Raw genomic sequence first — 21,659 nt, forward strand, 5'->3', positions numbered from 1 at the left:
AATCCTTTGAAGAATCCCGCTGATGAAGTTTTGTCCTTCACAGATGCCGTATGTTAGTGTTGTCGTATAATAGACATGCGCAGTGTAGGTCTTACTGTCAGTCTTATAAAGAAGCGTTTAAAGGTAAGAATGCATTTCATGGCTGTAAGAGAAAAAATGAACACAGTCCATGTATTTAACGTATTTAACGTCTGTAAATGTAAAACACTGCATGCGGTACCCATGTAATTTTTGCTTTGCTTTCTGTTTCGACACGGTAGCTCACTAAATGACTTGACGTTAGCTTTGTAGCTAACCCCAAATCCAGAGTAGTTGATTGTCAAGTCTGCAAGAATACAATTATTGTGCATTGTAAATATTTATCATCGAATCAATGGCTTATCTTAACTTTGGTATGTATCTATTTTAGACAATAAACGGAAAGAAAGAAAGCTGCAGTGTCATTCGATAGGCAACACACTGACGTGGATATTATTTACAGGAGCAGTAGGATGGATAGCGGTGAGGGTCCTGCTCGGCCGGTTACCCTGGACATAGCTGTGGAGGATTTCGCCAATGATTCTCTAGCCCCTGATCAAACCATCTCCCACCATGCCTTCCTACTCCCGGAGGAAACCATCGACCTCGGGGGGGAATGTGTCACCCCTCTGGAAGACAGCACTGCCACACCCTCAGAGAGCCTGCTGGAAAGACTCAATGACCAGATGATGGAGAGTGTCATGATTTCAGATTCGCCTAATGTCAGCGAAGAGGATGATGTGGCTCCTATCGACTCCTTTCTGGAGACAGCTGACAATGAAGATACAGGAGAGCTGGAGGCTTCAGTCAGCGCAGTTGGAAAACCTGATGTCATTCTGCATGCTAGTGAGACAGAAGCTGAGTTGGACCAACAGGAGTCTGAGAGTCCTGACCAAGAAGTGAAGGAGGAGGAGGAGGAGGAGAATGACCAGAAGGGCCAGCAGGGTGAAAAGGGGGAGACGGTCACTGTTTTGGTGTCTGCCGCTCACACACCGAGTCCGCCTAGTGCTATGGATGAAGACCTGGCAATGCCTTCTCTAATGGAGGAAAGTTTGAAAGACGAGCCTGTGCCGGTTTGCACCATATTCAGTCAAGGCAACCAGCCCAAGACACTGGTGCCCGATGGTTTCCAGCCCACGCTCATCAAGTCTCCCAGCTTCAGCATGGCCAGTGGCGGGGGAAGTGACGAAACGGGCACGCCCAGCAAGCTGACCCCGCCGCTGGTGTGTCAGCCCAGCCCCAGCCTTAGCAAGTTCTTCAGCGACAACGGCCACATGAACCCGGCCTCGGACTTCTTCGACTCATTCACCACCTCCTCCACTTCCTCCTTCATCTCCGTTTCAAACCCGAACGCCGAAGCCCACATCACCCCGCCCACACCCGAACCAGTGACCCCAGAACAGCAGCGCTCCTCCACCGGCTCTTCCCTCTCCACCCCGCACGCCGGACCTCAAGGGGACTCCCTGTTTGGGGCGATCTCCGGCGAAAGCTCCACTCCCTTGGTCCAGGCGCAGCCCCCTCTTCCCCAGGGGCTCCCGGCCGTACCGCCGCAGCCCCAGCACTTCAACCAGCTACAGGCCGCCTTCTCCGGCAGCGACGACCCGTTCGCCACGGCGCTGAGTCTGAGCGAGGTGGACCGGCGCCATGATGCCTGGCTGCCCTCCACTGAGACCAGGAAGGTGCTCATGGCGGTGGCCACCCAGCAGTACAACCAGGCTTACGTGGAGAGGGACAGAATAACCATGCCCGGCCTCAAGTTTGACAACCTACAGGTACGATAAGCGCGCATCTCCACAATGTTACTTCATGTCTCTTTGTAGTTGCAGATGTAGTTTCAAGGTAATTTGTTTAGTTAAATGGTACTTCTAGGCTTCTATAGTATAGCTCCATATACTATAGCTCTTTTAAGGCATCTTAGTTATTTTATGCATGAAAAAATTCTGGTTTGTTATTCCTATGCAACCTCTAAACCTCTAATCTCTGAACCAGTGTTAAGCAAGTTAAACTAGTGCAACAGAGCTTCATATATACTTTGTTGATTTTCTAATGTATGAAGATACATTACAGGATCACCATTCGATTGTTTTTTTTCACCCGAGAGACATTCTGAATAATGAATGCCTACTTGGTTGAGGCTTGAGGATCCAGATGATACAACCTTTTGTTGTAGTGCATTGTGTAGTTGCAACCTATAGTCCTACATTAATGTTATCGTAACACAGGATTATGCCTCACAAATACTGGTTCCACAAAAGGTTGCATACTTTTTTACACAAACACAGCAATGTTTTGCGCAGAATGACCTACGAAGGTTTCCCCGTAGACCAATTTTGTATGCGTATGACGTCCAACCCGTTGGACTCCTCAATACGTGCCGGGATCTAGACACAAAGAAAATGCTTCTGCAACGCATGCCCGGAGCTATGTGGCATTGGAAATTAATGAATGGACTTATTGTGAACTCCTACGCAAACAGTTCAAGGCGGCATACTACTGCGTGGCCGTAGACCATGAATTTGATCAAAGCATCGATGCGCTCGTGTTCAAAATAATCCTTTAGTCCTCTTCATTCCAGTTCATTTAGCAATTATGCTGGTTGCCTGTTTTGTTTAGACTCACAAGGGCATCCCATAGAAAATGATATTGTCTATTCAGGTGATGGAGTTATATTTCTCTCCACCACCTCACCTATTCAATTTCAAAATAAATATTATATATATAATATGAGTGTGATTGAAGTTGAAGTGTGGTAGAAAGAAATATGTATGAAAACATTTCTACAACCATATTTAAATAAACATATTTTCCTAGCATTTAGATTTTGGAGTCATTTAGATTTCCTGTGTCAGCCCCTCTACACTCACCTCCATTTGAGAAGCCAGTAGCTTCATTTTTAATCAGGCGAACTTGGTTATATTGAGACTTGATCAAGGCTTCATACCTAATGAGCAAAAGGACAACAGCGGCCCCCATCAGACCTGCCTTGGTGATACCAGGGCAGCGCTAATGCCGTGATGGCGGGGGCCTTAATTTCCTGTGGGAACAGGGCCACCGATAATCCACATCCACTTCCTCTTTTGTGAGGTGTTCTGCATTAACATGGCCCTCTTGGTAACATGGTTAAAGTGTGTGTGTGTGTGTGTGTGTGTGTGTGTGTGTGTGTGTGTGTGTGTGTGTGTGTGTGTGTGTGTGTGTGTGTGTGTGTGTGTGTGTGTGTGTGTGTGTGTGTGTGTGTGTGTGTGTGTGTTTACGGTACAGAGCGACGCAGTGAAAGACCTGATGCTGCGGTTCCTGGGTGAGCAGGCGGCGATGAAGAGACAGGTCCTCAACGCAAACTCCGTAGAGCAGTCCTTCCTGGGCCTGAAGCAGCTCATTGTAAGTCAACCACATCTACCAAGTGTTTACCTGTCTTAATTGGTTTCGAAAGTCTTGTCTGTTGGCTGTTCAGGACAGGGTTGATAAGTTTGTTGTACAGACGCGGCTATTATAACTAATTTTCCCCGTCCCCCTTGTCTCTTCCAACGTGGCCTCCATTTGCCATTTGATAGCAATATGCTCGGCAATGACTACGAAGAGTATTGTATCAATTCCACCCATCTCGGTCTCGCTTCAGGCAGCCTCACTTGACGGCGCCGTCATAATGTGTGACCCGTGGGTGACCTCACGAGACGCTTGTTATTTCCAACATATGCGCCTGCTGCTACAGCAGCACTTGAAGCGATGGAGAACGGTTGAAGGAAGCATAGCGGAGGAGGGAGGATAAAGAGAGGGAGGGAGGGAGGGAGGGAGGGAGGGAGAGAGAGAGAGAGAGAGAGAGAGAGAGAGGAGGAGTGCGGAGATGGAGAGGTGGAGATCTCCTAGCTCTCCAGTGCCTTTTCTCCTGCTGTGCCTATGTATTATGCTGGGAGTGCTGTGCATATTTCAAGGGCCTTCTGGACTTGGCTGCACACACACACACACACACACACACACATTGGCACAGCAGCTCAAGAAAGGAAGACGAAGTTGGAGCTGGCTGCAGTCTGCAACATGCACAGAAACACACACATTCTGTGTCTGGACTATAGTGTGACTGTGAGGTATAGTTGTTTGTGTGTGTTCGCTCTCATTAGTGTGCGTGTGTGCTGCCTCTGTGCAGAAGAGGAGTCGTGTCATAAGGCATTAAGCTCTCTGCCAACTGTGTGAGTGGGTGGTTCCAGAGAGAGAGAGAGAGAGAGAGAGAGAGAGAGAGAGAGAGAGAGAGAGAGAGAGAGAGAGAGAGAGAGAGAGAGAGAGAGAGAGAGAGAGAGAGAGAGAGAGAGAGAGAGAGAGAGAGAGAGAGAGAGAGAGAGAGAGAGAGAGAGAGAGAGAGAGAGAGAGAGAGAGAGAGAGAGAGAGAGAGAGAGAGAGAGAGAGAGAGAGAGAGGTGTTGGCAAGCAAGAAAGGTACTTGAAATGACAGGGAATAGAAATACTTGAGCAATGCAGTGAAAGAAGGAAATCAATGATCTGTACTATGTATTTTAACTGGTGATGAGTTTTGTGGAGCTACTGCTTTAAAGTTATACTGGGAAGATTTCTGTTGTTGGCCCAAGGACTACCAGGCAGTGAGTGGGATGGGAGAGGCGAGCAAACTGAACTCTGGGACCTCTAGTTGCAGGGTCCGCTCGCTCTCCCACCAAGACCCACATACTGTATGTGTGTGTGGGGGGGGGGTATTCACTCTTGGAATAATGCTATTGCATTCATTTCACCTTTTTAAGTGGGAAACTTTTAATGGTGTTGCAAAGAGCGAAATCAGGTCGCTTGTTTGTGTTCTTGTTTTGTTTTTAAACACAGATGTTCAAAAGTGCGAAAGGGCACACACAAACACACACCACCGTGACGGTGTGTGCCCGCAAGCGTGAGCTGGTGTTTGTCACAGCTGGGGCCCGCTGCCTCCAGTCACCTTGGCCGTGGTCAATACAGTGCATCGATTCCCCCGGATATGAGCCAGGTGGCTTCCTTTAGTTGCACACGTGCGTGACCGTGCCGTATGTGCTCACTAAAAGTGTTGTGCGCACTTTTTTTTTTTTTTTAATGAATGATGTTGGCAGAGTGACTCATGCTGCAGACCCAGCGGGTGACAGTGCCGGCTGTCACCAGCCCACACTGTGCTCGGCACGCGCGCACGCGCACACGCACACACAGGATATTAGATAACCGGAACCGCGCACATGCACTGTCACTAGAGCAGGTCCCTGAGAAAGCCAGAGACACGGAACAGACCTGCTTCTGAGTGCAGGAAGCGCTGGATTGAGACAATGAGACCAGCCTAATGTGATGACAGATGTGGAACCATATCAGCAGAGATCTTGTGTTCTCTCCGCTTCCCCTCAATCTCGCCCAATCCGGTTTCCCCCTGTTGTGCTGCTCCAGAATCAAACTCGCTCGGTACCGGAGGGCCGGTCAGATGAACGAGCCCTGGCCTCCCCCTCTAGCTCTCTCTCACCCCTTTCTTCCCTCTTCATCCCTCTCTCTTTCAGTGACCTCTCTCGCTAGGTCTCTCTCTCCGTCTCTCTCTCCCACGCTCTCTCCCTGTCCCCTTGCAGTGGTGTGGTCAGCACTGGTGCATCTCTGGCTCAGTACCACCCTGGGCTGGCCTCATCCGTCTCTGTGATTAGGCAACCCTTCTCCTCCCCCCCCGCCCCTCTCTCCATCCCCCTCTCCCTCCATCTCCTCTCTCTCTCTCCTCTGTCCGTCTGTGTTATCTACCAGAGCCCATAACCTCTCTTTCTCCTCCCCACAGCGTGATGGCGTCTGGGCTGGGCGCCAGGTCTCCAGCAGAGACGTGTGTGTGTGTGTGTGTGTGTGTGTGTGTGTGTGTGTGTGTGTGTGTGTGTGTGTGTGTGTGTGTGTGTGTGTGTGTGTGTGTGTGTGTGTGTGTGTGTGTGTGTGTGTGTGTGTGTGTGTGTGTGTGTGTGTGCTTCCGTGTGTGCAAACACACCGTGCTTAGCAAGTCTGCACCTTCATGAGGTTAGGTTAGATGACTGCCCCCACCCACGCGCCTCTCCTCGCCTCCACCTTGGACGGGTCAGACAGACGCAGTCCCTCCTTTGCTCCACCCAATAATCAGCATCCCGGCGACCTGGCGAGCGTGTCCTGCTTTTGATATCATCGTTCCTGCGACCTTTAGTTATCATTACGCCGGCACTCTCACACAGGCTGTCATTTCCCTCCTCATAACGACAATGATGCGCGGGCGGAGGGGGGAGTAGGGGGGGAGAGCGGGGGGGAGTGCAGCGTCAGCAGCCCGGGGTCGTGTCGGCGCCTCTCCCTCCCTCTGGTGCTGGTGGTTCTCACCTTGCTCCGTGCGCGCAGGCAGACGCCATATGTTCAGACCAGGCCATCGCCGCACGGAAGAGGGTCGCCTGTTGGCGCGAGAGCTCGGGAGTCGCGTCGCCGCTTTCAGTTTGACGTCATTCCGCGACCTCCAGCCACAAACTTGTCCCGTGTAAAATGTTCAAAATGTCAAGGCTAAATGTTAGGCACCATGGTAAAATATGGGGGCTGAGTCGAAGCGGAGTAGGAGCTCCCAGTGCATGGCAGCGTCGGGGACTAGGAAGCCCTTTTTAAAGTCTGGATTTGCCTCCGGCCTCTAGAGTCTCGCAAGGGAACAGCAGTGTCCCTTCCCATCTATTGCCAAGCTTTGTTATGCATGGCTTTCTTTTTAATTCTTTATAACTTTGCCAAAGGAAAAGCTGCCTTGAACTTGTGATCATTAATATAATTATGCCTCCACACTTTAAACCCAGTGACAAGATTCATTAATGTATCCGCGTGCATGCGCCGGGTGTATATACTACAATGCAGGAGTATGCGTGATATTGTACAGCCTTGCTAAACATTAGCATGTGTGCAAGTGTTGATGTGCCTTTTTCAAAAGAGTTCAAGGCACGAGTTTGGTTTCACATCCCGACCAACAGTGTCGTGTGCGTGGGATGCTATGATTAGAGTGACAATGTCTCACCTGCCGTGCGTCAGAACAGCCGAGAGAGTAGCGTGTCTCTCACACCCTCTCTCCTCATGCGTTTTTGTGTCGAAGCATGGCCAAATGAGACCGACCATTGAGCTAGGATGTGATGCCTTCGTATTCTCTCCCTGCCCTTAGTTAAGATCGTGTCAGTGTTGTATAGGCTGCCCACATGAAAAAATGAAAAGCCGAAGAATGGATGGAACAAGGACAGGAAAATACTCTTCCACACAATCCGGCCCCGGCGTTAACCATGGCGACGGGCACTTCATTGGCCTCCCAGCTCAATTCCTCATTTAATATTGGCTGCGATAAATCGTCTCTGTAATGCATCCTCATTTGATTTGAGGTAGGGGAGAGCAGGGAAGGGGGATGAGATCTGATTATACCTTATTGCGGAGTCATTTGAGCCAAGCTAAATTATTAATCACCATCCCGTATATCAGTCAATTGTTTTTATTCCTTATTCCCTCCACCTCCCTCGCCACCTCACAACCCCCCCCTTCCTGCCCCACCACCACCACCACCTCATCTGTGTTAATTGAAATGATTCACACCTGGGTAACGAGCGCTGGGTTTTCACATGGCAAGGCCACCCTCTAGGCAAGCTGGTGGATAGAAACCCACTGTTTCATTAAAAGATGCGATCCGCAATTCACGTGACTTTCGGGGGTATTGTCAAATGTATTCCCTCAAATTCGCTTGTAGATTTGGGTAGGGGTGAGAGGGACCCTGGGTCTACGACACCCTACAGTTCTGGCTTCTTTGCATTGAAATCTCAGTCGGAAATGGGCATTAATTTTCCCCCCCAAAAACGCACACTTTTTTGTGACCTGTGGGAATGGAAACGAAACTAGCCTCTTTTGTCGGTCGTCGTTTTCGCGGATCCTCCCGAACTTCTCCAGTGTTTGTTTATGCCTAATCCATAAGCAGAAGGGCTCGGAGCGGCTGTTTATGTCCTTTTCCTGGTGAAAGATGGGGAGGTAGAAGTCTGCTCTGCTCAAAGACTCTAAAACCAGGGCTAGACAACAGATACCTGTCCTCCCCGAGAAAGGTGGCTGGGCAAGACATCAGGCTCTGAGGATAGTTAAAACCCTATCTATTCGACTACCCTGCTACCATGCCAACACAACTCAAAATACATTTGTATGCACAGCGTCTCGGCGTATCTGTTGTCTTTGTACCTGCTCGTCATGGTGTTGCTATGACGTTTGACGCGGTGAATCGGCAACGTTGTATAAAGCTCAAGTTCAGTGGTTTGGACAGTTTTCTTTTTGGGCAAGTCGAAATTTGCTTGCCGCACTCCCATTGGCCCTGGCTGCGCCCTGCGCTGCCCCCTCCTCCTCCCCAATGGGATATCAATTATTTGATCTTTCCTGTGACCTACTCTGCAGGGTTCGGCTTGGAAGTTTTGGGTTGATATTTTGTTACGAGTTTTAAGACCGCATCCTGCTCTCTCACCACGGCAGCTGGAGTCCTCTCATATCCTGCTCATCCCACTTTTGAAACCCCTCATCCATCTGTGCCACTGTGCATGTCTGCGTGTTTGTGTGTGTGTGTGTGTGTGTGTGTGTGTGTACATGTTCTTGAATGCTAGGTGTGCAGGAATTGTGGCTACTGTAAACCACTGCAGACTCACCATGCTCCCACTCGACTCCCCTCAAATCCCCCCACACACACACCTGCCTAGTAATACTGTGTGTGTGTGTGCACGTGCACGTGTACGTACGTGTGTGTGTGTGTGCTAGTGGTTGCAGCTGTTTTCGGCCATCTAGGCTGCCTCCTCGTTTTCAGCTTCATTTCCTGCCCTAATGAAGATTCAGAGGCACCACAGCCACGGGCGCGTGTGTGAGCGTGTGTGTCAGAGGCACCACAGCCACGGGCGCGTGTGTGTGTGTGTGTGTGTGTGTGGTGGTTGTTAGGGCGTTGAAAAAGAGGAAGGGATGAATAGAGGAATGAGTGGGGAAGCGAGGAAGAGGAAGAAGAAGGTAGGAGGAAGGAGGGAAGTCAATACGGGCTGGGGGGGGGTGGCGGGTGGGAAGAGAGGGTGACAGGTTTGAAGATGAGTGGAGTCTAGGGGGGAAATGAGAGCGTCACACACAGTGAAAGCCTTGGATAGGTTCTGGGAGGGAGAGGATAGACGGCTGCAAGGAAGAGCGAGAACGTGTCATTCCAGCCGTTCAGCCACCATTTCTCTCTTCTCCCTCTCTGTCTGTCCGTCTGTCTGTCTCCCTCTCAGTTTCTGTCTTTTTTTTCTTCACCAGTCTCCCTTGCCTGTCACTTTATCTGCCCATCCCTCCCCTCCTTTCTTTTCTTCTTCCTCTTTCTGCTTATTTCCCTCCCTCCCTCTCCCCCTCTCCCCCTCTCTCGTCTAATTAGCTTCCTGGCCATGATGAATGGTGGAGCACTTGGGACCCAGTCGTCAGGCTGACCTTGTCATGTGGGTCGATGGGGTGGTATGACTCACCCCACCACCTCCGTCCCTGTCCAACCTATTGTACCCCCTCCTGTGGAAGCAGATGCTGTTCATTTAAAAAAAAAAATGTGTGTATGTGTGGGTGGGTGCTCATATTTCTGTTGACTCTTGTTTGCCTCTTCAATGGTATATGTGAATACATAAATGCTTGTATACCTGACAGCAGGCATGTGTGTGTTTAAAGTGTTGTGTTTGTTATGCGCATGAGTGTGTGCGATAGTGTTTTTTGTCCTCTGTCCCGCACACTACAATCTACTATTCCACAACCTCAAAACTGCACTCTGTGGAGAACACTTTCCTCTATTTAGGTTTGCAGGTCCTTCTTTCCCCCCTGCTGTGACTACAGTACGGACGTAAGGACATAGAAACCAAAGTATTTTCATCTTGTTATAGTGCCGGGAATAACAGTGCTTCAGTACACCTAGCCCGGCTACAAATTAACTGTTCAGTGCGTCAGTGAATGCCATTTCAAGATGCTTCCATGTCCATTTCCCTCCGCCTCACATCTCTCTTAAAAGGACCAAACCCCAATACCGCATTTTCATTGGCTTTCATTAGTTGACTCTCTAGGTTAAACGCATGATATTCTTCTGATTGGCTGTTATGATAACCCGGTCCCTGCTGATTAAGTCTTGATGCAACCCACCTGTCCTCTGCTTATTAAAACTGAATCAAATCCAATAACACCTTGGGAGTCTATGGCAACCATGGGCCTTTCCTAATACCAAGAATGCAAAGAACGGACTTGCGTTCTTGGGGATAATATATTTGCTACTCGTACATGGAAGTATGTACTTGCAAGTTTACGAGTGCGCAGAACAATGTTGATGGTTTGAGATGATGCACTATTGGGCAATGCACCCGGTGCTTTCTATTTATACCAACAAAAAAAAAAGACCGTCCCCTTTCATACGGCTCCTGTCGTTTATTTGATTACATCTATGGTTATATGGTTGTTGGCCTGCTTTTCCTCTGCGTCTCCGTTTGCTGCAGTGGTCTGGTGCGGGGGGTCTTTGAGTGTTACTGGGCGGCTGGTTAGCTAGCTTGCCCCGCAGGCACTTATGGAGCTTCTGAACTCCGAAAACATTGACACACATTTCCAATTCGCCATCAATTCCGGCAAAGCTGCCAATATTCAAAATCTCCTAAATTTATTCTTCGCCTTTTTAAAAAGATCAGAAGTGAGTTTACTGATGAAATAACATATGAAAATGTTCAAATGGTTCTGTTGTTGGTCTGCTCTGCTGCTTGCAGCTCCTGGCTTAAATGTTACATCGTTATCTGTACTGCCGAGTTCACACCAGGTACCAACCGATGCATAATTGGTAAAGTGGGCGTGTAGGACACTTTCGGTCATTTTAACCGTTCTTGGTGAACGTGTGTATTGGAACAGTACTCGGTTTGCAAAAGAACGTCCGCCTATCTGTACATTCACCATAATACTGGAAATGCAAGATGTTTCATCAGTGTGCCATATGCTAGATCACCAATGTGTTGCCTCATTCGGGGATAGACAGTGACTTAACTGACCTTATATGTGAATGAAAATGTATGTTTTTGAGGATGCCACTTTAAGTATTTAATGATTTATGATGAGTATTCAGTCATTAGGCTTACTTTCCAAATATACCATTGATTCTTGAGTGTTACTTTTTGATTCCCGTTAACCTCTTGAAGTCGGAGAGAACCTATGCTACCAAGTAAAAATGTTAATTTAAAGTCCTGGTCTCCGGACTCAAAGAGAATATACTTGACATGACGATGAGCCATCTCCACCCTTTTTCCGATCCTACTCGTGTGTGATTTTGGTTTCACCTAAATCACGACATTGCCGACGGAAGTGAGGCCGCGCAAGATCAGTGTCGGCTGTGTGTCACGCATCTTCTTGCGATGTCCTTAAACTCGGGCTGCATTCCTGCATGGCACGCGAGGCGGGCTGGTAAATGATGCATGGGTGTGCCGGCAGGGACATGATCTGACGTGGTCTGTGACGGGCGTCTCGGCGGCGGGTGTCTGGCACTCGCTCCCCGCCATTCCCGTCGGCATCAGACGCATCACGCTCCTGTGATGCTGTCAGAGCGCCGACGCCGTACAGGAGGCTCTGCTGCGGCGCGTCCCGCCTACGTCGCCCGTGGCTCACTCCCCCCTGTGTGTGGTTTGTCCCTCCTCCTCTACAGAGCGGTAAGAACTGGCGCGCGGCGGCGGACCTGACGGGCCGGCTGCTGACAGCTCACGGCCAGGGCTACGGCAAGAGCGGCCAGCGCACCTCCCACACCAGCGACTCCCTGCAGGTACGGCCCCGGTGGCTCTCGCTCGGTCAATACTCTGCTCAAAGTGCCCCCTGCCTGTCTTCCTCCTTTGTTTTCTCACCACACACACACGCACGCACGCACGCGCGCACGCGCGCGCCCCCCCCCCCCACTGTGTTCATATGTGTTTGTGTCCGTATCATACGTAGCCTAAGGGTGTGTTTGTGTGTGTGTGTGGCGGATATAGCGCCGTGGCTAGCACAGTGGGGTACATGCATATTGTCATGGCATGTCCCTATATGGGAAAATAGTCGTGTGTGTGTGTGTGTGACACAGAAGGGAAAGACAGTGGGAGAGTGGGAGCCCAGAGATGCCTGCATACATTACAGTTAAATAAAGGGAGCAAGCTGACACACACATCCTCTCCTTCGCTCTCTCTTTCTCCCTCTCTCTCTGTCTCGCTCTCTGTCTCCCTGTCTCTCTCTCTGTCTCTCCTGCTCTTTCTCTCAGCCTTCCTTTCTCCTCCATCCTATCTCTCTCGCAATTCAATTAAATTCACTGAGCTTTATTGGCATTACTGTTTGGTAACACAATTGCCCAAGTAATGAAGTTCTATTAAAAAATAATAAAGGCGGTAAACTTAAAACACTACGGATGGCATTATGCTTAATAAACAGTATTGCACATGGAAAACGGCAACATTCATTTAATCTAATTTGAACTTATTTTGTCTACAAATGTATATTGCTAAAGTATGTATGTGTGCTTCTGTAGAAGGGCCGATACAAGGCCACTCTATACATATTTATTATTATATTTTCTGAATTATTTCAGACCAGCTCATTATGTTTTCATATATCATTTCGAGTGTTGCAGTTTGTGGATTTGCTCGGTGCCCAGATTGATTGTGTGATGTGAAGTCAGCGTTGATAATTATGGTAGTAAATTTATTTGAATACTATAGCAGCCCAAATGGGTACCTGAAGATATGAAGATAACTGATTGTGTTTTGTTATCTTGGTCTTTACTCATAAAATCCAAGACAGGATTAAAAACAATCAATTTTCAATCACTAATGTGAAATGAGTTCAAGAGAATAAAACAAATGAAATGAAACAACAGGTTATCCAACTTAAGTTACATTATGTGAGGAACCACAATGTAATTAACCATAATATATCATAACATAATAATGTTATGTTGTAACTGCATGTAATGTAATAATATCCAATAAGAAAGCCCATAATGTAGTAAAATAAAATCTTGTCTATCATAATTTGTCATTTTTGGCCATAAGGTAATACATTTTTTCTTAATTGACAATAGTATTACATTACAGGCCTTGTGGTTGGTTTGGTGATGTCTCTATCCTCATGTAGCCTCAGAAACTGCAAAAACAACGCACAATTGAATCACATAAACTCTCTGTAAGACATTCACACACTTCACAAAATGTTTCATTAAGTGGGATGGGATTGCCCCCACTCCATACTCTCTTGGTGTCTCTCTCTGTGCCTCTGAGAGAGAGGGAGAGGGGGAGAGAGAGAGATTCACATCACACAATCAATCTGGGCAACGATCGATCGATCTAAATGCAAGATCTCGATCGATCGAGATCTTGCATTTCCTTTCCTTTGCAACCCCTCCATTTCACCCCATTCCTCACCATTTTTGTTGTTCAATCTAGTATTAAAAAAAAACATATGTCCATCTACCGTCGCCATAAAGGAATCATTGATTCAGCCGTGTTTCTTCTCCTATTCTCCAGCTGTGGTTTGTGAGGCTGGCCCTGCTGTGTAAGCTCAACCTGTTCCAGAGTGCAGAGATGGAGATGGAGCCCTTCGGTAACCTGGACCAGCCGGACCTCTACTACGAGTACTACCCCACTGTTTACCCAGGGAGGAGAGGTACACACCGGGGCACAGAAGCCCCGCTCTACTGTTAACATGTTCTGTCACGAGCCCAGGACTGCTGTGGGCCATGTTCAAATACGCCCACCCCGTGCTCCGAACACACAGAGATGTGTTTGCATGCAAATCGATGGTTGCCAACCTATCACAGAGTAGCATACAAGCGTGAAAGTTTGATTTAGGAAAAGTTTTACCATATGCAGAGCGAAAGACAGGAGCTGCTAGCTGTCATGGGTATCACATTTCAATACAAGAAGAATTAGATATAAGAGGAAACAGAAGGAGAAGTTTTTCTGTGTCTGCCATGGGGAGATTAAAGCCAAAGTGGAAGGGGTAGAGGGAAGAAAGCTAGTGAGTCTGGGTTATTTTGTGTGACTCTCTTCCTGTCAAACTAAATCTTGTAGATAATACCGGGTCTTGTTACTTATATTACACTCTGCATGTAGGCTGATAATATTTTTCTCTAATTTCCCCGTATATATATGCGCAGCACAAAACCTTACATGATGTATTGAAAATAATGGCCTGTCTCCGATAATAGCCTGCCTTCCAATTAGAGTCCGGTACTTTCTCCAGTTGAAGTAAATAAGGATCCTTGCTATTCTTGAAGATTTTACAGTGTATGATAACACAATGCATCGAGGGACTCAGCTGAAATGTTAAAAAAAAATATGTTACTATGTAGCTACAGAGATAATCAGTCAGCATTTCTGGTTTACTGAATAACACGTGTACCACCAATTGGAATGTAAAACGAGGAATCAGCTTTATAGCAACGTGAGGTCGAAAATTCTGACCTCTTAAGCACAATCTTTGAATTGGTGACTGACTAAACCCCCAAAAATGTGTACCTTTGCAGACCTATGTCCCGTGAAAACATTTTTGCCGGCTGCGTACATATTTTTTGTGATGGATGCCACATTGACAGGTGCTCTTCCTGCCTTATTGCTAGCTGGAATGGCAACTACGGCAGGTTTTAGATAATTTAGGAGGCCAGGGTTCCATTAAGGCACTCCGTTCGAATATAGTTAGTTGTCTACGCCCTCTAGTGGTCAGAAATAATGTAAGACCACTTTAACTAATCGTCCTTCAGGGTTTTAAATGTCCTTATTTCTAGCTTTTAAATGCATGAACTTAATAGATGAGCCGCCAGATTAAAAAAATGCAGATCTATGCATTTCATCTGCAAGATTGACAGGATGGATTGCCGAAAATGTGTATCAGTCCTCTCTTTTAAAGAGTCTCCCAAACAGTTTGATGATAGCTTCCCCCCCCATGTTTAACCAACTTTTTTTTTAGAGTACACCAGCATACCATCGCACACGACCGCCCCATTAAATATTCAAATGAAACTTTTCTGCGGCAACCAGACCGTATCGCCAAGTAGCGCCGCCAAACTCCACTTGTCTGCGGCGCTGGTTCCTCGGATTTGTTTTTCACCTCTTTCTTATAACTGCATGAATTGCTCTCTAATGTATTCCCATTACTTTGGATCTGCCGCGCCCCTCAGGCTATCGCAGCGAAGGCAGTAGCAGAGACACCGCTGTAAGCGTGCATGTATTCCAACACCCATACACACAAACACACACACACACGTACACAAAACCACACACACATGCACATAGGCAAACACATGCCCACGCACACACGAAGGAAGCAGCTCACCGTGCAGACCTCTAAAGGGAGCGCCGATTGAATTTCCGTTGCTCAATATTAAATGCTCTGTGCCCTCCATGGTGCTTGCAGACAAAACTGGCACCAGACTCCGACTAGCCCTGGCATCGGGAGTCTGAACATTTCCCCCGGCCCGGTGCGCCCATCGACTATCTATTATCCATGATCACGCTCTCCAAAACCACCCACGAGACACGGCTGCCCGTGCAGAGAGAGAAAAAAACCTCTGCAACGCGTCGGGATCCGAGCTTAAAGTAGAACACAAAATGCTCGGAATAAGTTGTGCGCCTTTAGAGTTGTACAATTTGTTTTCTGGAGTGAAAGGTAGGGAGGCATCCAACTTCCGTCGTGAGGCATCGCTTAGCCGCCCTCTGGCACTTGGTATGTATTTTTAAATTGATGCCGACCGTATGCCGAGGAGGGCTGCGGGTCGGCACTCCCAGAGGTTGAATTGTATCAGAACGGTGATCAAACACCGTAATCGGAGCTTTGATACAGACGGCGCTTCTTTGTCAGTGGGGACCCATACTTTCCGTCTTTTTCCGTATTAAGTGAGCCTTTTAAGTCTTTCATTAAGCTTTTATAGTCTGGAGATTTCAGTGGTCAAGCAACACCAAGTATACACACACACACACATGGGCGGCGCGCGTGCAGACAGACTGTGGAACCGCTTTAGAAGGCATAGAGACGGGCAGAGTGGTGGAATCGCCGTGGTGCACCCAGACATCGGAGAGAGAGCTGGGAGCCGATGGTATAGGGACCGTGCTAGTGCAGTGGACTGGCCCACAGATCCCAAGGCTATATCAAAGACACGCTGATCAAAGCCTGTGGACTCACCTGGATATGGGCTTTCCCACCGTGTGTGTGTGTGTGTGTGTGTGTGTGTGTGTGTGTGTGTGTGTGTGTGTGTGTGTGTGTGTGTGTGTGTGTGTGTGTGTGTGTGTGTGTGTGTGTGTGTGTGTGTGTGTGTGTGTGTGTGTGTGTGTGTGGAAATGTAATGGAGAGAGGGACGTAGGAAGGGACTGTAGGCGAAGGACTGTCAGGGGGGTGTGTGTGTGTGTGTGAGACTGAGAGATGAGAGGCTTTAATAAGAAGCCATACGTAGCTTCATGCCATCTGTAGGCGCTTGCCTCCAGGGCTGTGTATGTGTGTGTGCAGGCTGTGTGTGGGCGGACGGGTTTATATTCTCATCTATCTCCATTTCTCCCCATCTCCTCTCTCTCTATGTCTGTCTGTCTGTCTGTGTCTCTCTCTCTCTCTCTCTCTGTGTCAACCAACTGTCTCTCTGCAACCCCACTCTTTCTTGTGGGGGGCGGGGGGGGCTTTCTGAATTTCTTCGATTTTCCCATCCTGTCATGTTATCATCTTTTTTTGACAATCATTTTCTTTTTTCTCTGTCTCTCTCTCTCCCTTTCTCTCTCCCTCTCTCCCTCTCCCTCTCCCCCTCTCTCCCTCTCCCTCCCCCTCTCCCTCTCCCTCCCTGCGCCCAGGCTCCATGGTGCCGTTCTCCATGCGCCTGCTGCATGCTGAACTCCCCCAGTACCTGGCCAAGCCCCAGGACGCCCTGGACCACCTGCACAGCCTCAAGAACGCCTGTACCACTGTACGCTCACACACACACACACACACACACACACACACACACACACACACACACACACACACACACACACACACACACACACACACACACACACACACACACACACACACACACACACACACACACACACACACACACACAGAGAACATCCAGAGAACACACGTACACACGTACAGCAGAGCACACACTCTCACTCACATACAGAACACACACACTCTCATTCCCAAACAACAAAGAGTGTCCAGGCTCAAGCAGTTGACCAACACATTCACCGAACAATCTGAAAACCTGCTGGCGGATTTGGCCTCATAAATAACTAAAATGGTTGATCGCAGACCCAATAACACTTTGATTTCATGGTGATAACGAGTTGCTCTTTAACACAGTGGAAGCCCGCTCAGACCATGTCATTAAAACACCCGTGTTGACAGATCCTGAAGAACCTGGAGCAGGGCTTGGCAGAGGACGGCAGCATGACCACACTCACACAGGAGAACAGACAAGGTAATGTGTGCTCACACACTCTCTCACTCCACACTCTGCTGGCCAGAGATCTGGCCTCTGTCCCAGACTGCTCCACACTGGAGGGGCAGAGGGTGGTCGGACACACACAGACACACCGCTAAGCATTCTCAGGCATGCATGCACCGTTGTAGAGGCAGTCAGCCCCTCTCTGCCTCAATAGGTGCGCTGAATTCCAAGCGAGTCTCCCCCCCGCCCGCCTCACCCCTAGCAGGTTAACGAACAGCCTCTCTCTCTCCAGTCTGCACCAACAGCACCTGGTGGTGGAAGGAGAGAGGGGGGGGGGGGAGGACCTGGTCTGATACTCACCAGCCCAAACACACTGCAGTGTACAGATTAGCTGGATTCAATTGACCCTTGTATCATCTTACTCGCCCCTCTCCTCTCCTGCCCTCTCGTTTCTGTTCTCTCTCTCTCCCCTCTGGAGTGCAGCGAACATCGCGGGCTCCCTCGTTCCGGATGCATGTCGTAATGCAGTTGGCGCGGCGATACGCACCGGCCGTGTCCATCGTTAACGCCTTTGCCTATTCCTTTTGTTTGGGTCGAGCGAAGGGTGGGTTGGTGGCGGTGGTCTGCATTTCATTCCAATGGATTGCAGAGGGACCAGAGGGGCCATTTAGACAGTTTCAGGGTGAGGGAGTGAGAAATCAATTTTTTTTTTAGTTTTCGTGCTAAGCCTACCAAAAAGCTTGCTGTAATTGGGCAAACTGCCACGGTGATGCGTGCGTGCGTGCTGAGCGTGTGTGTGTGTGTGTTTTGAGTGGGGGGTGTCTGTGTACTAGGGTGTGCCAGATCTGCCAGATTCTCTCCTCATCTAAAAGCGATCCAATAGCTGTACCCCTTCTCTCTCTCTCTCTACCTCACCACCTCCTTATCTCTCTCTCTCTCTCTCTCTCTCTCTCTCTCTCTCTCTCTCTCTCTCTCTCTCTCTCTCTCTCTCTCTCTCTCTCTCTCTCTCTCTCTCTCTCTCTCTCTCTCTCTCTCTCTCTCTCTCTCTCTCTCTCTCTCTCTCTCTCTCTCTCTCTCTCTCTCTCTCTCTCTCTCTCTCTCTCTCTCCTCTTTTCTCTGCCCACGCAGACAGGAAAGTCAATAACGCAGAGCCTTGCCTTTACACATCAGACCCCCACTGAGTGATTAGCTTCTCTGCCACACACACATGCAAATATACACACATGCACACACACGCGCAAACACACACACGTGCAGTGATGAATACTAATAGGCCCTGCGTGCTAGCTCCCTCACAGAGGCGCTCAGTCTAGAAAGAGAGGGAGCGAGATGTAGACAGAGAGAGAGAGAGGGAGAGATGCAGGCAATACAGAGGGCAAGATGGAGAGTGAGAGATACACTGGGAGAGAGAGATAGGGGCATGAGGAAAGAGAGAGAGAGAGCAGAATGTGCCGCAGTCTCCTCAGCAGCTCTTGTCTAAAATAAGACCGGGTGTGGAAGGCAGGAGGGAGGGAGGGAGAGGTGGGATGAGGAGAGAAGCGAGGGAAGAATGATGTGTTGAACTGTAGATTGATGAGTAAATGACCGATGGAGGGAGAACGGGATGAGGCGTGGAGGGAGGAGAAAAGAATGGATGGAGGGATTGATGTGAGAAGTAATGAGGGAATGGTGGTGGATGGATTAATGGAGGGGGATTGGAGGGGTAAATGGATGGAATGCAAGGGAGGGAAGAAGGGACGGATGGGTGGATGAGGTAAAGGATAATGGATGGGTTGGGGAGCAGGTTTTCCTTTTAATGGACGAATGAATAAACAAATGAATGAGGGGTGAAAAATGGGAGGGATGGATAGACGGTTAAGTTACCGTGTGTGTGTGTGTGTGTGTGTGTGTGTGTGTGTGTGTGTGTGTGTGTGTGTGTGTGTGTGTGTGTGTGTGTGTGTGTGTGTGTGTGTGTGTGTGTGTGTGTGTGTTGTGATGCTGAAATCCCAATCCTGTGCCCTCTCTCCACAGCATCCATTCAGCTGTGGAGCTCTCGCCTCACCCGGTCCATGTACTCCATAGCCAACTGTCTGCTGTCCATGAAGGTAGGTGTGTTTGTGTGTCTGTGAGCGAACGAGTGTGTTCGGGGCGTTTCTGTGCATTCATGTTTTGACGTTTCTGCGGCGCTTACGTGTATTAAACGTGTTTCTCGTTAGAGAGAGAGAGAGTGTGTGTGTGTGTGTGTGTGTGTGCGTGTGCGTGCGTGCGTGTGCGTGCGTGCGTGTGTGTGAATCTGATGCCAGACGAGGGGAGGATTCACAGTGAAATCCCCACAGACTGACCACTAATTGGATTCCTGGTCAGTGAGAGACAAGAAGAGAGGGAGAGCCAGTGGATGGGGGGGAAAGAGAGGAGGGGAAAGAGAGGGAGAGGGAGCAGGGATGGTGAGCAGGGGGCTGTGGGATCTAGAGGTAGTTTTGTGTAGTGAAACTACAGTGCCACCTACAGGTGTCGAGCCAAATTTGCAGCTGCCTGTGTAGAAGCAAACTCCCTGGTTTTTGGATTATTAGCTCCTAGTCTTATTTTTTTTTTATTTCTTTATTTCAAGGATAGCCCCTTGAGATGTATCATCTCATTTTCGAGGGGGTCCTTACAGTAATGACAAATAATACAATGAAAGTAAAAAGTAAGTTATAAACATAAATTCAAACACATAAGCACAAGGACAAACGCACGCACACCCACACACACTCCAACAATGCTCCCCATAGCTACCCCCCCCCCCCTTCCCACCCCCTACCAGCCAGTATTACACAGAGTACAATCAAATATATTAATATACATTACATACAATAAATACATTTTCTTGCATGCACAAGTAGAATATACAGTACATATTTGAACCCAGATACACACATGTAAATAGTATAGTGGACAAAAGGAAAGCAGGTATGAGTAGAAATGAGTCCTAGAGAGAAAAGTAGATAGATCAGAAACAAGAGCAGGATGTTTTATAATGCAAAACTAAAGATGATTTGAAGATATGGAAAGAAGTAATAGACCTAAGTGAGGAGGGAAGGTTTGTTCCAATCTGATGGAGCTTTGAATTTGAATTATTACTGTCAAAGTGTTTTATTAGTATCTGCTTTCCGTGTTTAAATTGCAATAAATGTATTCTACACTTGTGAAGCACTGTGTGAGCCTTGTCTGATAGGTGCTGTATACATAAACTCTGCTATAGAAAGCAGATATACAAAGCATGTTTAATCTCAGAACATCAGAAAAGCCAAAGAATTCCTTGACTTTCAACTTGAACTACATCTAGCGGAGTCGAGTGACGCCTCGCGTCATTTGACTTGAGACTTAACGTCACAATGGAACAGTTGCAAAGAAAATCCTGTACATACCTGGAAACCCACCCCAAATGACTCAATATGCACCTGTTGTGTTCAATATGAAAAGGATTCATGTTTCATGCTTGAGATTCTAAAAATGTCTGCTTTGTCTGTAATTGAACTCCTCCTTCGCTCTCGCTCTCGTCTCTCGTCTCTCGTCTCTCGTCTCTGTCTCTCTGTCTCTCTGTCTCTCGTCTCTCTGTCTCTCTCGCTCTCTGCAGGACTATGTCCATGGCGGTGGAGATCTATCACTCCATCATCCAGTACGAACCCCAGCAGAGAGTGCAGCTGCTCAGCGGCATCGACGCATCTTCCTGCAGGTACACACACACACACACACACACACACACACACACACACACACACACACACACACACACACACACACACACACACACACACACACACACACACACACACACACACACACACACACATCCTACTAAATCCTTTGTGCTTTTACATTTCTGGCTACCTTGGATACCCTAAACACCACACACACACACACACACACACACACACACACACACACACACACACACACACACACACACACATTAATTTATACTACTACTATCCTGCTATACTACAGTGTATTAAGGTTTCTCTCTCAAGTCAGCCAGCGGCAATTTAAGGTGTGATTCTGTTTTGTGTGTCTGTCCTTGGCCAGATCGGTGATATTAAAACAGCTGAGAGATATTTCCAGGATGTGGAGAAAGCATGCCAAGCGACAGGGAGTCATCCCAGTCACACCACGAACGTGTTGATGAACAGGTTTGTCATTTTATCAGTGTCTCTGCATCTATCAATCATTTAGCACCTGGGTGTGTGTGTGTATGCACGCGCTCACACTTAGGAATTATTAAAGGTGATTCCTTCGGGGGACCTTTGGCT

At 48.3% G+C, this 21,659-nt stretch overlaps 1 protein-coding gene across 1 annotated transcript; it reads left to right on the forward strand.

Annotated features, from left to right (window-relative positions):
• trappc12 (trafficking protein particle complex subunit 12) lies at window positions 1-21,597 on the forward strand. Its single transcript, XM_060051982.1, is given in 12 exon segments — window positions 1-123; window positions 482-1,790; window positions 3,277-3,393; window positions 11,662-11,775; window positions 13,502-13,640; window positions 16,808-16,920; window positions 17,352-17,424; window positions 19,402-19,475; window positions 20,987-20,995; window positions 20,997-21,066; window positions 21,069-21,085; window positions 21,436-21,597. Coding segments are annotated over 11 exon segments (2,172 nt in total). The 5' UTR covers window positions 1-123; window positions 482-491; the 3' UTR covers window positions 21,583-21,597.
• Window positions 21,598-21,659: the final 62 nt, after the last annotated feature.

The sequence above is a fragment of the Gadus macrocephalus genome, chromosome 5, assembly GCF_031168955.1.
Source record: "Gadus macrocephalus chromosome 5, ASM3116895v1".
Lineage (NCBI taxonomy): Eukaryota > Metazoa > Chordata > Actinopteri > Gadiformes > Gadidae > Gadus > Gadus macrocephalus.